General features: G+C 40.0%; 1 protein-coding gene across 15 annotated transcripts in view; it reads right to left on the reverse strand.

Moving 5' to 3' along the window:
- The window catches only part of L3mbtl3 (L3MBTL histone methyl-lysine binding protein 3), a 105,711-nt gene that overhangs the window by 47,361 nt on the left and 41,848 nt on the right, over positions 1–16,502 (reverse strand). For all 15 annotated transcript variants that reach the window (XM_051175445.1, XM_051175457.1, XM_051175455.1 and 12 more), the window contains 3 exons: positions 12,384–12,519; positions 10,540–10,631; positions 7,948–8,099 (listed from right to left, as the gene is read on the reverse strand). In XM_051175445.1, the coding sequence (XP_051031402.1) occupies positions 7,948–8,099; positions 10,540–10,631; positions 12,384–12,519 (380 nt within the window). The remainder of the gene's footprint in view (positions 1–7,947; positions 8,100–10,539; positions 10,632–12,383; positions 12,520–16,502) is intronic.

Raw genomic sequence — 16,502 nt, forward strand, 5'->3', positions numbered from 1 at the left:
TGCCTAGTCTTTCCAGGGCCTTATGCAATTTATGCACATGTGTGGTATTGCTACATAAGCCCCCATTAGCATGCCCTGAGCAATCTTTAAAAGTACACACACCTGCTCCTCCCTCCCTCCCTTCCTCCCTCCCTCCCTCCCTCCCTCCCTCCCTCCCTCCCTCCTTCTCTCTCTTTCTCTCCCTCTCCTCCCATGTTTCTTTTAGGCAGGCCTGTGCACACCCCCTCTCCCTTTCCCACTCTCTACCAATAAAACTCTTAGAATGGGCTTTGTTGTACATTTTGAGGTCTGTTCCCCAGCATGGTAACTAACATTAGTTACCCAGGTGGAAGTCAGGAAGGGGAGCCAAGTGGGGTGCAGGAGAAAGGGGCCTCTTCTCAGTTAAATCGAAACATCTGTTTGGAGAGGGGACAGAGTGACAGTGTCAGTCGGAGCCAACCAGAAGGAAATGCGCTCTGGGGGAGCAGACAAGGAGAGAGGGGCAAGGACTGAGGGCCCAGCTGATGTTGAGAGCCTCCAATGGAAGGTCACACAGGTCAGCGTGTGGTGTGGCCAGCTATAAGCAATGGTCAGGAGCAGACCCAATAGGCAGGAAGTGGGTCCAACCTGCTCTGGGATGCAGGCAAGCATGCCATAAGAAGACAGACGGCTTTACAAGGGGGTAGTTATAGTAAATGTTACAGAACACCAAGAGGCTTACAGGCACATGGCAGCATCGCTCTTAAAAAACCAATTAGAACCTTTCCCCATCTGTCCTCCCACAGAAAACAAGTATTCTGAAACCTACACACACAGGCACACACAAACACACATTAGAAAGAGAGAGACAGATACAAAGATAGAGAGAGAGAAACAGAGATGGGAGAGACAGACAAATAGACACCACACCAGAGACCTCACACTGGAGTCCAAATATACATGTCACTATACTTCAAAACAGCACAACATGGTTCACTTTCAAGAATTTGACTGTTGCGCAAAACTCAGCTTGGGAAATAGTAGTCTAAAGGTCACTAGGAGCCAGAGTCCAGTCTCACTCTATACTCAGGTCTGTTGTGTCTATACAAAGAGATACTGGAATATCAACCATGCCTTTTCCATGGAAAACTAGAAGGTAGAACGCCAGGAAGTAACATTGATCAGAGTTCCTGGTAGGTAAGAAAAGCTAGCAGGTAGTAAAAGCCAAAGAACTTTCTAAGAAATATGCTAGAGATTAGCATAGTCACCACCTTCTAAACTATGCTTCTCAAGGGCACACTGTCCAACAGGAACCTGCTGAGATAACAAAAGCACTATTTAAAAAGCACTGCTTTTTCTCAGAGCTTACCTTGAGAGGCTGGAGAGATGATACAACAGTTAAGACCACTGCTGCTCTTCTAGAGAACCTGGGTTCAATTCCCAGCACCCACATGGCAGCTCACAAACATCTAGAACACCAGTTCCAAGGTGAACTGATCCGTTAGTGAGCTTGCAAGCATACGATACACAGAGACACATGCAGACAAAACACCATACACATAAAAGCTAGGTTAACATCAAGTTCATCTATTTTCATATCATAAGACTCTTTAGTATACAACTCCTTATGATATACTGTTTAATTATATTAGTAGGGCTATTTGGATACCCTCAGTCATTCTTAATCATATGGATCTTTACTGATAATGTAGGACCTTTAAGAAAAGTGTTTCTATTGCAGCAGCCTGTATGGACTGGTTAGTCTGCTTCTCTTGTGATTTAAAAAAAAAAAAAAAAAAAAAAAGCTGCTGGTCTTTTTAGAATAATGACTGTGCTATATTGCCCTCTTCTGACCTCTACATTTTAAAAATCTTAGAAGCCTGCTTTTCTCAGATTAGTACTCTTCGGCTGCATTAAATGCAAAAGCTTTACAGTTGAAGCTAAGTTGGAAGTATTGATTCATCCCAGGGTTCTAACCAGAAGCTCAGAGAAATCACATCACACAACTGGAATTCCAGCTTCGTTCTGAAACAATGTATTTTCCTCTCTTAATCAATTTGATTTTCAAAATGGGACTGAAGCAATTTTCTTTTGAGTTTTCATTACAATATGTAACTAATACACAAAACAAAATATTGTACATATTTATGGGGCAGTATGTAATATTCCAATACATGAAATAACTATTCTCTTCTAAAATAGTTACATTATACTTAGTAGATTACTATGAATTTTATCTTTATAATAAAAGTACTTCACAGGAGAAAGAAGTATTTGTAAATAGCTTCATAAAAACAAAAACATGAATAAATATAATTCTTTCAATAAAATGTATTCTGTTAATCAAATATAACTATAAAGTACCTGCCAGATCCATGGCAATTATTTCTAAGCAAGAGCAACTAATATCACTAGCTTTTGGTTTTACTTGATTTCTTTATAAGTTATAATTAAGAAAATTTCCTAAATATTACATAAGGCCTTACTCATGACTATACATTGATTAAACCCACCATTTAAGCTAAAGTCACCATCTCAATTGAGAAAATAAGGATAGCCTACTCTGACCTATTTTACTTCTATTCTGTTAATAGCAAAAACACTTTACTCAAAAGTTGGAAGACTCCAAATTCATTTCTTTTGCCACGTCTTAGTCCCATCTAGTGTTCAAAGACAGAAATGTAGCAAAAGGAATAATAAAGAACTGACAGTAAACAACTTTTCACTGTACGTCTCCATTCCTATCACTTATGTTTTTATTTATGTCATGTTGGAAGTACATTCAAAAAACTTTCAGTGAAAATGTAATCACAAAGTCTGCTATGATCCATTGGGATCAAGACTAATATATTCTGGAAGACTCAGAAACAAAGAATAATTCACAAAAAAAAAAACCACTTCGTTATTTTATGATTTAACTTGAAAGTGAGCAAGACATGAAGGTCATGTTATAGAAATAGAAACAGGCTAAGTGAGTACCTCACCCCTAGGGTTGAAAAGAAAGAAATCCGTTTTGTTGGCGGTGATCATTTGTTTTGAGACCAGCCTTGAACTTGCTGTGAAGTTGAGAATGGCTTTCATCTCCTAATCCTTCTGCCACCACCTCCCATGAGCTTACAAGTAAGTGCTATCATGTCACAGACAAAAACTACATAAAATAATGTACATATGCAAGGCTAGGCAGAGAGCCAAGCAAGAGTATTTCCAGGAGCTTATGTAAGGCAAACATCAAAGTCTCTCTCAAACAGCAACGGCGGCAATTTTGTGAGAAATGACACCAGCCTCTTCCACCGCCTCATCCCAAAGCATAACTGCCCATTTGCTAACCAGGACCTGACTACTGCCCCACCACCCACCATCTGCTAACTCTCCATTTTACTAATCAACTACAGATTTCATGGCGGAGTTACCTAGCTCTCTCTTCCTTGCCCGATTCATATTAATTAATGCACTTTTTGCTGAGAATCTCTAGATAATACAGCAACTTGGCAAAGATCAAAGTGATCCTAGTTAGTCAACCCTGGGATCAAACTTGTTTCTTCTTTTTCTCTGGGCTGAGAGAGAAGAGTGACTAATGTGACCAATAATGTACTCTCAGACATTTCCACTTCCCCCCTTCACAGTGGTTTGAGGCCTTCCTCCGGCTGAGGAACTCTACTCAAAACTCTAAGTGCAGGGACCCCACCTCAGAAGGTGCCCTTAACACTCCCCAGGCAAAACTCCTTTGCTTTTAGCACAGTGTTTCTACTGAAGGTCCCTTACTGCCACCTCCTCAACCATTTGCAAACTGGTTTCTGCTCCTAACATATTTGAATTCCTGCAGCATGTGATGAAGCAGGCATCACCAGGCCCCTTTGCAAGGGGCAACTAAAGTGTGAGGTAAGTAATCTTATGCCAACTTCTACATACCCTACCCCCTGGCCAAACAGACACTCTTTCCTTCGCCAGTGATTCTCCATCCTACCATGTGCTGACTGCATTATTTTATGGTGTAACTCTAACCTCTTGTCTTCTGAGAAGTCTTTTCCTGTGAACCCTCCAGGGAGGCTGAGTCAATTCTTTACTCCTATGCCACAGTTGGTCCTAACAATTAAACACTAACTACCAATGACTGGGGGCATGTTTCTCTCCTACCCTAGAACACAGGCCCCAGAACTGAAGTTCAATAATCTAAGTCTCACTCACTCCATGTCCTCCAATCAAATTGACGCCCAGTGCACCTCCAACTAAACTTAGGAATAAAAGACCATCATCACCTTTGATATCACTCTAAGACCCATGTTACAAACACATCGGTATTACATCGGGGAGAAACAAAATTATTACTGTTCTCAATTCATGAATATAAAAGAGATCTACATTTTTAAAAGAAAGTTTGCAGTTTACTTGGTAACAACTGGGGACAAACCAGGAGGTTTCATTCTTGTGAATCATGATTTTGATGCTCTACATATCTATTCCTTGCTGACTTCTGCCCCCTTACTCAGAGATGTCACACAAAAACAAAATCAAAGTGGCTAAAGCTGCAGTTCTATTCACTCAGGGCTTTGTGCTGAACATGCTATAAGTCTTGCTGTCGTGCTGTCCAGAGTCCTCGAAGACAAGGTCACATGAAAATAGCATTTCTTACAAGGAAGAATATTTCCCAGCACCTGGGGGTAAAGAAGACGGGACTATTCCAATTATAGGTTCCGCCCCTGGTGCCCTGTATCAGACAGCAGTAAGTTAAGAGGGAAAGAGGCTGTGTATGCAACAGCAGGGTGGGGTACAGGACTCCCAAGGCCCTTGTGACAGACCAAGACAATGTAAAGTTTCCTCTATATTGTATCCTTGCTGAGGCCATTTCAGATTCAACTAGAATTTGATCTCCTTGATGGAGTCCATGGAAATTACCCAACTCTATTCTTGGAACCAGAAGTCAAGATGCGCAAGATAACTTACCTTAGCTTTTTAAATTGCCTGCTTATTCAAACCTCCTCCCCCAGCTAACCACTTAGCTTCTGTTTAACTGCTTGCTTGTACAAAACCTCCCCTGCAACTCCGGAGCAAGATACTAGAGAGTAGCTTTTGCCTTCAAAAACCCCTTGCCCTTAACCCTCAGTGTTACACTTGGGTCCCTGAGTGTACTGCCAGCTGACTGAACTAAAGACTTTCAATCGGCTATAAGATGTCTCTGAGTGGTTATCTCTAGCGGTATCCCTGCAACAGGCCTCACATTCCGCCCTGTATCGTTAAAATACTTTCTAGATTCAGTATTCTGTGATATTTAAGGTTATTTCTAAGTCCAACAACCCAGAGGTGAAGCTAATTTCTTTCTAGCATATACTGCTTTCCTTTCTTCAGCCCTGCCCAAATTTTCACCATGTTCATCTTTAGAAGGAAGAAATACTTTATTACAACTAAAAATGTAGTATGTCAATGTCAACAGACACATTTATGCTTTCCTTTCCCTCTGTGTAAATGGAACAGAATGTCCCTACCTTACTCAAGGCAGGTAAATAATTCTCATCTCAAAACTACTTTAAATTGAAAAAGAAAAGGGAATCTGTAACCTCAACCATACACCAAAGTAATTTATGCAGAAAGAAATTCAAAATTCAAAGACTAGAGAACTGGAGAAATCCAAGGCAGTTAAGCACTTTTTAATGTGCCTTAACTGCATGCTGAGAAAGGGAACACACTTTCTTTTTCTGACAATTAAGGAAATATGATTTCATGTCAATAGAAATATAAATAATCCTCAAAGGAAATTCTAAGCTAAAAATAAGGACATTAGCTTATGCTTTTAAAAGTCCAAAATCAGTTATTAGAGATCAGATTTTCACTTTGCTCTTTCTCAGAAGGACCCAGGGTCCTTTTTGTTTGTTCACCAAGGTGACCAACATCAACGTGCCTATGCCAAAGCTTCCCATGGTCATTGCATGGACAGAAATCCATGTACAGAGGCAATGTCATATCAAAGAAGTAATTATGGCTTTAAAACACTCTGATGCACTGGGCATGGTGGCTAAACCTTTAATCCATCAATCACTGGGAGGCAAAGGCAGGTTGACTTCTGTGAGTTTGGAGCCAGCCTGGTCTACATAGCAGGTTTTGGGATAGCCAGAACTATAATACAAAGTGACCCTGTCTCAAAAAAGCAAACAAAAAATTAAAATTGACAACAACAACTAAATCACTGTGATACTTATGTGGTCATACAAATAAGCATTAATTCATTTTGTCTAAATTGAACTAAAGAGTACGCATGGCAGTCTTCGGTGGGGCTATAGAGATGGCTCATGTCTGTTGCACAGACATGAAGATCAGAGTTTGGAACCCCAGCACTGACATAAAGCCAAGTGGGTGTGGCAGCCATCCAGTAATCCTAGCACTCAGAAAACAGATGGGGATTCCCCAGGCAAGATAGCTAGCTGGACTAGCTGAATTGGCAAACTCTATAGTTCAGTGGAAGACTCTACTTCAGAAAACAAATGAAGAGGTGGAGGAAGATGCTGACTTTAACTTCTAGGCTCCAAATGCAAGTACCATATATTCCCACACAAGAAAAAAGCATACATTCAATGATTCACCTTCTTAAATAATTCAAGTAAGGCTGAATTCAATTTGAGGAGTAATGAGGATTATTGATGGGTCTACCGAATATACGTATTAAAAAGTGAAATTTAATGGGTAAAGGGACTTGTCACTAACCCTGACAACCTGAGCACAACCCCTAGGATTCCCATCCTAGGAGAGAACTAGTTTCCAAATGTTGTCCTGCGAGCTCCATATACACTCTACTCAATAAATATAAATACATGTAATACATCTTTGAAGAAACAAAATGAAACATTTACAGAAGTTCCTATTCACTTGATAACAGTCCTATTACATTGGACATGTCTCTCCAATATTCTTATTTCACGTGTCCTTATTTCACATTCAGAGATGGATGTCCTTCACCAGGAAAACCAATTTTAGTGATCAGCTGTAAAATCAAATGCAATAGTTAAGGCTGGAGCTGTGGTCCAGACATAGAGAGAGCACTGGCCTAGCACACACAAGCACCTGGGTTTGATCCCTAGCATCACAGACAAGGATACAAAAGCCAAACACTCTATTATAATGCATTTATAATTACATAACTTCATAGAATGGTATTCTTACTATTGTATATAGTATATCTAAAAGTGGTAAGGATTAAAAATAATATTCCTTAATTGGTACCGTTTGTATTCAGCTATCTGAATGGTTCAATTAGCTGAGTACAAAAGTATGGAAAGTTGATTGAAATAAATTCCTAGAAAGTTATACCAGACACACAAAAGAGGGAGGAAAGTAAGTCTGTGCATGGATGTACATGCAAATTTATGTTAGCACATGTACGTCTTTGTTGGGACTATGGGCACACAAATTTCAATTTCATGTCAATTTCAAGTCAAACACAAATCCTGAGTCATCTGGAAGAATGTTAATTAGAAACAAGTGCAATATGAGACAAACAAAGCTTAAAAATGTGGAATAAGAAAAAGTGGAACAGAACTTTGATTCCCATTTCCCTTTTCTTGTGTATGGATATTTTGCTTACATGCATGTCTGTGTACCATGTGTGTAGTGCTCACTGATGCCAGAAGAAGACATTGGATTCCCCTAGAACTGGAGTGAAAAGGGGTCATGACCTGCCATGTGGGTGCTGTTAATCATCCCAGCTTATCTGGAAGAGCAATGTGTGCTCTTAACCACTGAGCCATCTCTTCAGCCCCATTGTTTTTTATTTTTTCAAGACACGGTCTCATATAATCCTGGCTTATTTCAAAACTCCCTAGGTAGCAGAGGATGACCTTGAACTTCTGATTCTCCTGCCTCACCTCCCCAAGAGCTAGGATGATGTCAGGCTTTTTTGTTTTGTTATAAATGTCACATTGTTCCTTATTGTGAAAGGCGTATTCACTTTCCCTAGATAAGCATTAAATTTTCAAAAGCACACATTAATGGAAACTGTCTTACCAATAGTCATAGCTCTCATCCCAGTTGTCAAAATGTACCAGGAAACGGTTGTCCACCATATCTGTTACCGTAGCAACGCAGATGAAGGAAGGGTTCTTTTTGTCTACAGCCTCAAGCTTCATTCCAACTCGAAAGCCTGATGGGATCGCTGTCTATGGAAACATGCAGATTTAATTAGAGATAAGCATACTTCACAACAGTGAGAGCTGCATAGTCTGTACCCCAGCTTCAAGAACAAGCATCTACAGCTATATTCACGTAATATGAAAATCAGTGCTAGCCTCACAGCGGGGTGCTTTCCATGGGCAACAATAAAAATTGAAGCCTCTACAGTTACATTCAATTAACTATCCCGGCCTTAAAACTAAAACGTCGGCAACCTGGCAGAGTTTAAAATAATTAATTTCAATGTGTGTTTTAATACCTTAGTTAGGGGATGTACACTAGGCAAATTTTATTCACCACATGGCTGATTGCCTGGCCCTCCCCCCACTTAATTACAGATTAGACAATGAAAATAATTTCACACAAAAGATGCACTTAATTGATTTAAAAATATGGAGTCAGTACAAATTCACTTCCACTTCTGAGAAGATCTCTCAAGCACTGTACAGAAAGTAGGTCACCATCATTTATGAAAAGCTTTGAGCTGTTACAACTACAGCTTACTACAGACAGTTTTTATTCCTACAGCAGCACGTCAGCTGGCTGTTGATATACACTGCCGTTAGGAATATTAGGTATTTTAAGGAAATCCACAGATGATCAGTCATCTGGGATTCGCAATGAGAACAGAAGCTCACTGAGTTAGTGCTTGAGGGACAGTCATATGTAAACAACCTTACAATCTCTGGCCGAAAAAATATTCTAATCTCAGTGTGGAATACTTGAATGTCCACCCTGTTAACTACAAAACCATGAAAGTTATTTCCACCATCCAGTAAAAACCCTTCATTTCAAAGAAGCATATGGGCACTAGTCTAATGCTTTATACATCAAAAAAGCTACATTTCATTTTACTGTAAAAGATTGAAGTAAAAGTAAAACTATATAGCTATGGTCGCAAAAATGTAAACAAGTCTATATGAAAATGCTGCAAGTACAAGTGCAAATAACATGTAGAAAATTTGCCATATTTTTGATCCCCAAAATTATATATCATTTATGACCATAAATACCTTACTATTCTGATGTAGAGAATCTAGAAATAGAAAACGTAATTAAATCTCAAATACCAACAAAGGCCAAAGATTAGGTTGTGTGTTAACCATGCCCAGAATGTAGTGATGGTTCAAAGTAGTTAATGACACCGTGATATAAGTCATCATCAAAGGAACAGCCATGGGGTGGAGACAGCAGGCTGCTGAGTTTCCAGACAACTGACATTCCTCCAGGGAAATGTCTTGTCAGAGAACATACACCAACAAGTCAGTATTTACATCTCAGAGATTAAGCTGTCTGCCCAATTAAGAGATAATAAAGTTGGCTGACCATATTTTCTCTCCTTTCATTCTTATTTCAACCTTGGTTATATTTAATTTAATCAGAGAATAGTCCCTCCATTAGATTTGCATCCTCAAACCAGCTGCCTGTTATCACTATCTAGATCGAAAGGCTCCCCATTGCTGATACTTGTTCCATTTGGAGGGGACCCTCATGGTGATGCTGCTGTCTCTACCCTCTTACTCTCTGCTACCTAGAGGATGAATCTAGGAGAGGATGCTTGTACTATTAAGAGAGCCAGGCTGCAGGGGTGTGTTCTACTCTATCTGCTGAGGGTTCAGGGCTCCCGGTACTGCAGATGAGGTGGGATAGAAAAGAAAAGAAAGAAAGAAAGGAAGGAAGGAAGGAAGGAAGGAAGGAAGGAAGGAAGGAAGGAAGGAAGGAAGAAATGAAGAAAGAAAGAAAGACTTTGGATTCTAGGACTCAGAATTAAAAGGCTCATTTGTCTGCAGTGAAAGGTCGTATGTGTCCTCCCATCTAGTTCTTGTCAGTTATAAGGATGACATTTTGTTTACCCCTGCTCTAATTAGATCACATCTTGGGGAAGGAAAGGTGTAATGCATAAGTCCCTCTCTGATATGCCATGGGAGGAACACGAATTAAAAGCAGAAAGACAGCAAAGAAACAGAAAATGCATACACATCTGCCTTCATTTTTGCTACAAAAACTACGACAAACAGAGCTGTAAGCAGCAATAAAGGCACGGTAGAGTCCCTGGTGGCCTTCTGCCTGCAAACTCAAACGGCTACATCCATCACACCGTGCCTCCCTTCTGAACAGTGCTCCTAGTTAAATGATGGCAACAGTATAATATTGCAGCTGATTTAATTGCAATGCATCTTAATTGTAAGTCACACCTGGATTTCACATTACGATGTCATACCATTCAATAAGACAACCATAATACGACTATAAAATAGATATTTACTCATGAAGAATTTAAGTTAATTTTAAAGTTTAATTAAGATACGAGAATTCTTCAAAGGCAATAAAATTTATTATAGTTCCTTGTTGTCGCTTGTGATTTATCCTATGAGACACTAAAAATAGAATCAGCCCTGAAAGGAAAAGCACTTTGGATACACTTACTATGTTCTGGTTTTCAAATAATGACTTGGGAGCAGCCTGGGCTTTGCACGTCTTAAGGTAGGACTGCCAATTAAATTCTTCTTCTTTATGCCCTGGAGTGAAAGCACATGTGCACAGCCTTAGGGAACACAAAGCAGTAACAGGTAATCCCCATCCTACTCTGCCTGTAGCTGAAACATGTTCAAATCAAGCAGCCAAATGATTTTTTTCAATAAATACAATTTAACCCACACTTTATAACTATATAACTATATATTTTAGATACAGGTTGTGCTTAGTTATTATTTTTAAATGGATGTGACACGTACTCTGAACCTGGTAGGTTTTGTGTCGTCAAGCTACTTCTAGCAACCATGTAGTTACAATTTCTCAGAAGCAGGACTAGTGAACTGGAGTAATCACATTCCTCATTCCCCATTCTCCCTCACCTCATTTACTTTGAGAGACTAATATGAACAAATAGGAAGTTGGGGGAAAAGATAAATCATTTTAGATCTTCAAAAGAAAAGAAAAGAAAAAGGAGGGGGGACCCCAGGTTCACAAAGGGTTTTGGCAAATTATCGTAATGGTAGAGTCCTTGTCTAACATTTCAATTTATCAGCCAGCATTTTCTTGTGAGAAGTGAACTCCTAAATAGGCTTTTATATATCTCAAAACTCCATACTATCTTTAACTTTTAGCAAGAACACAGAGATAGTAGCCTACGGTAAAATAATATCTCTGGGGCTGGAGTGCAGCTCAGTGGTAAGAGCTCTTGCCTGGAAGAGCTCTTGCAGGGGTCCTGAGTTCCAACCCCCAACACCGAAGGGAGAAGCCACGAAAGTATCAAACTGACAGCTTGAACTTTTGACATTCCCAAAAAGTTAAGAAGGAAATATTAAATACAAAGGGGATGGACTGAAAATAATAGTACCTGTTTTTCTGAGGATTTTTTTTTTTTAATAATTATAAAAGAGGTTAAAAAAAAATACCCTGGCAGACTATAATATAAAGGGTTCCACCAGGTATGGTTGTGTGTCACTATCTCAGTACTCAGGAGACAGGAAAGACGTTGAAGAGTTCATTTTGAGACCAGGCTTCAAGTCTCAATAAACAAACTAACAAACAAATACATAAGTAAATAGATAGCAAAGCACTCCATTCAGCTAGGAACACAAATCAGTGTAAAGCATTTCCTCAACATGAATGAGACCCTAAGCTTGATCCCTAGCACTGAAAAATAATTATGATTAGTTCAGTATTTATGCATGGTGGTTTTTAGTGCTATTTTTCTTCTGCAATTCAAAAAATCAAAATCTATGGGTTCAAGACATAATTTCTCAAGATATTCACATTCTCCCCCCACCTTAGGTAAGGTCTAGTCTTGGCCTTAAACTCATTGTAAAGCCCAAACTGGTTTCTAACTCATAATCTCCTACCACAGCCTCCCTAGTAACTAGGATTACCGGTATGTGCCATCATAGCTGGCTTCTCTTTTTTATATACTGAAATAGCAGTAAAACTAATGTCTCAAGTAGTCTTATTCAAGGCTATGTGTATATGTGTGTGTATACATATATACATATATAACTGTATACATATATACAGTTAAAATAGATTTGCATGTAAAAGTTGTTGATAGTCAAAAATTATTATTATTCGGGTTTTAATCTCTATGAAAACAAGTACATGGAAATAATTTATTCTCCTAAATTAGATTTTATTTCTTTGACTTTAATAAACATGTTTTACATTATGAACAATGAGCTTGACTTAATTACTAGAAAGAATATCTTCTAAGAATTTAGCATCTAATAAAGTAAGATTTTACTAAATTTAAAGCATGAAGCATAAAGGAACAGTACCTTTTGGAGGCTGGAGTTTATGACCCGTTTTCTCACACCACCCGACTGGGTGGATGTCCAGAGCATCTGCATTTACCCAGAAGTCATAGCAATCAGAATATCCATCAAAGTGAAGCTTTATCCGATATCCACAAACCTGAAATAGGTAAGCAGATTGGTAAGTTAAAACACACACACACACACACACACACACACTTACACACACACACCCATACACACACCCCACACACACACACACACTTACACACACACACACTTGCACAAAATAAATTAACGTAGGTAATAGGTATGACACATTGCTAGTGGGGTTAAGGAGATGTCAATGTTAAGAAGGTGCTTGCCACACAGATGTGAGGACTCCCACAAGAAAGTGGAGGCCGAATACAGAGCCAGCACTGTATTCCTCAAAGGTGAGGAAACTAGTTACTATCATAGAAAAGCCTCTAAAACAGCCTGCTAAACTTCAAGTGCAGAGCAAATTATACAAGGTGAGCCTGTCTGTGCATATATATATATATATATATATATATATATATATATATATATATATACACACACACACACACACACACATACATATCCATCTTCACATATATACATATAAATAAATTCATCATTAAAATCTTAAAGAACACGACAAAAATATTGATAATTATTTCTTCCAGGAAATGGAAATAAAAAGGAAGAAGATGGGTGTGATGGTGCATGCCTTTAATGCCAGCACTGAAGCAAGCAGATCTCTGTAAGTTTTGAGGCCAGCCTGGTCTATTGAGAGAGTTCCAGGACAGCCAAGGCTGTCTCAAAAAACAAACAACAACAGAAACAAAACAAAAAAGGAAGGACCAAAAAACCTGACAACACAAAAAAGAATAATGTCCCATTTAATTTTTATGTTACATTTTTAGTTAAAAATGCATCAATATGTAGCATACACAAATTTACAATTACGCCTACTCTAGAGTCCTAGGTGACACTGAGGCCCCTAGGGAATTTGATCTGGCTGAGGGCTACTCCCACCTCCATCTAATGCCCAGAGGGGGCTCAGAGGCCTCTTATCCACTCTGCCTTGCAGGCAGATGTCTCTGCCTACCTCCTACAAGTGAAGCCATTAGTTAGTCACTTACAGCCTCTAGTCCCTTGTGGTCACAGTATTCCTGTATCTTCAGCCTTCCCGCTAGAGACTACTTTCAACTCTACCTTGCCCCAAGGCTTTTCATTCTCTACAGCTGACTCCTGTATTCTGTTATTCCAGGGCCTGGGCCACAGGGTTACACTGTCTCTCACCCTGGTCATCCTCTGTCCTATACTTCTAGCATGTCCCCACTCAGTAAGACCCTGAGCCCCTGCTGATACCTCCTCTCCATTGAGAGGACTTACATATTTTTTCTTTCCTGTGTCAGACAATGCTCCTGTGGAACTGGTTCCCACCAGAAACGGCCATGCCTTTTAACTCCTAGGACATTAAAGGTCTGACCCTAGAAAGAAAGCCTCCCTCTATCTTTCCAATTTCTGGCCCACCTTTTCCCAAGATTGCGAGAGTGTGCCCACACCCAGCCTAGGGAACACTTCTGGGTAGAAAAAAATAAGTCAATTTTCAATACTCATAAGTTCTGTATCTATGAATTCACTTGCTTGTTAAAACTTATTTCTAACCAAAACTAGCATACTTGGTGCTGGTAGAGATGTGGATTCTGGATGGCAACAATAGGTGAGTCATCCAGGATCCTAACCAGCAGGGTTAGGCAGAGTCTTCTTGGTGGGGCATTCATTCGCCCTATGAATAAGTATCCTATAAACTCTCTATTTAGTACCATGTTTTTCACATCTTCAGCCTTTCTGTTGATTTCACTCGTTAACTTCTAAGCGCCCAGAATGCTATGACATAGCTAACATAGGAAATGTATGTATCATGGAGGCTCTATTCACCTGTGCACTGCAGAGCTTGCTAGTGAATGAGAAGTTCATTTTAACAAACAACAATATGATAAATAAGGAGTCATCAAACAAAAACATGTATGTGTGCTGACCAAAATATTGGGACCAGAAGCTCCTAAGAACCTAAATCTACATTTCCTGTTGGAGTCATGGTTTCCCATGAGCTAATATGAGGGATATAATAACCTTGAGGAAGAAGAATCCAGTCACAAGAATCAACTACCTGGTGGCAAATCCGGCACTCGGGAAACTGAGGCAGGAAGTAGATTCTACACAGTAAGACAGAACTCAACTATGAGGGAATGCTCCTTCCTTTCTCATTATTCATGCTTCCTTGCCACCCCCACAGTAATCCACCTATCTCCACTTCTTTGACAATGGCTCAACACCTGTGTCCCTGTCCCCGCTGCTTCAAACAGGCAAGCCTGCTGTGCTCAGGACTCCAGCCTTTAGCCCTTCTTCCTGTGCAAGCCAGAAGCCCCAAAGCCCTCCCATATCAAGACCACATCTGCTCTTTTGCCCTCTCCAGGGCAGAGGGTAGATTAAAATAAAAGCAAAACCCTTATTCAGTCTTGGGTAAACAAATTCTCATGCATTTTTTGGAGAGATTTAAGAACTGATAAACTCCAGGAAAGCTAGTTAAACCTAAAATGGCCTCAACAAGAACAGGAGACAGAGCAGACTCTGCACAGCCTGGCCCTGTCACACACACAGCAGCGTGTATCAGAAACATCACTCTTCATTCAGGAGTTTCCGAGTTGGTTCCCACAGGTATGCATAAGCAGAAAGAACCAAAGATGATGAAATGAAAGGTTGTTCATTCAAGAACATAGTTGGTGATGTTAGGGGATGGGGACAGAGTCCCACTATGCAGTCTAGCTTCAAATTCACCATCTTGCTGCCTTAGGGAAATAGGTGTCCATTCAGTTGGTATCAACATGTAAGCAGCTGAAATGAATAAAAGCAATCCCGTGGGACAACCGTTAGTCACCTACAAACCACCCACATTTCAGAACTTGGTTCCTCCTCATCTTCCGTCAGCATCACTAATGGCCAACTACCAGTCTCCATTTGTGCATTTTCCCTATGTGCAAGCTCCAGACCTTGCCCACAGTAAAGTCCACTATCACAGCCTGGTTTTCCACCCCTGTTTTGGCCTTCAACCCCTAACAAATCTCTTGTATGAGGTCCACTGCATGGTGTGATTTTTGTGGCATTCCTTGGCCTCGATCACCAAGACACCCTTTCATCTCAAAACCCTTTCAACAAGAAAGGAAAAAGAGTGTGTGTGTGTATAACAGAAACAAGAGGCAGATTATGCATAATGTAACATTTACATGTAAAGGGAAAAATAGATATATAAAACAATGTAGAGAGAAGGCATCTACTAGAAGCAAGCAGTAACTGGTAAGGGTGATGATCTGTGGGCTGTGGCATGATGTAAATGGGACAAAGATAGTAAATACTCTTAACTCTGAAGTTTCTACAAAGAGCAAACAGCTTCTATAATCTAAACCCTAAAGTAAGTAAAATACCTTCAAAAAACAAGAGTCAGCAACTAGGTAGCTTGGTGATAGAATGGTTACTTAGCGATGTGAAGCTCTGCCTTCCATCTTCAACAGAACAAAGAAGAAGCAAACATAGGATTTTAAAATACACACACACACACACACACACATTGCCCTTGACACCCCACCCCATAAAATCCACAAACACACACACACCACCTCTGCCCCCCGCAGGGGTTCTTTCTTTTACAGATAAATCTCTTAAAAGCAATCTAGATCTACTGACTCTTTAAACTCAATCCTGCCTCCAGATCCTTCACTTGAGGAGGCCCAGGACACCAAGGCCTCATCTTTAACAATGCCTGCCATTGTTGCTGCTGCCTCCCAAGATCACATCAGTCAGCACTGGGCACACATTGCGCTCCAGGAAACCACAATTTCCGTGGTCACTACACACAGCCATCACACTCTGCCTTCTGCAGGAAGCAAGCTCCCTATAAACCAGTCACTGAACGAACTCTACAATAACTAAAACTAGTACCCACACCTTACTCCTTTGCCCTGTAAACCAGTCACTGAAAGAACTCTACAATAACTAAAACTAGTACCCACACCTTACTCCTTTGGGGAGAAGGTTTTGAAAGATCCATAACCCTACTTCAATGGAAGAAGAAAG

The sequence above is a fragment of the Phodopus roborovskii genome, unplaced genomic scaffold (assembly GCF_943737965.1).
Source record: "Phodopus roborovskii unplaced genomic scaffold, PHOROB, whole genome shotgun sequence".
In the NCBI taxonomy this organism is placed as follows: Eukaryota; Metazoa; Chordata; class Mammalia; order Rodentia; family Cricetidae; genus Phodopus; species Phodopus roborovskii.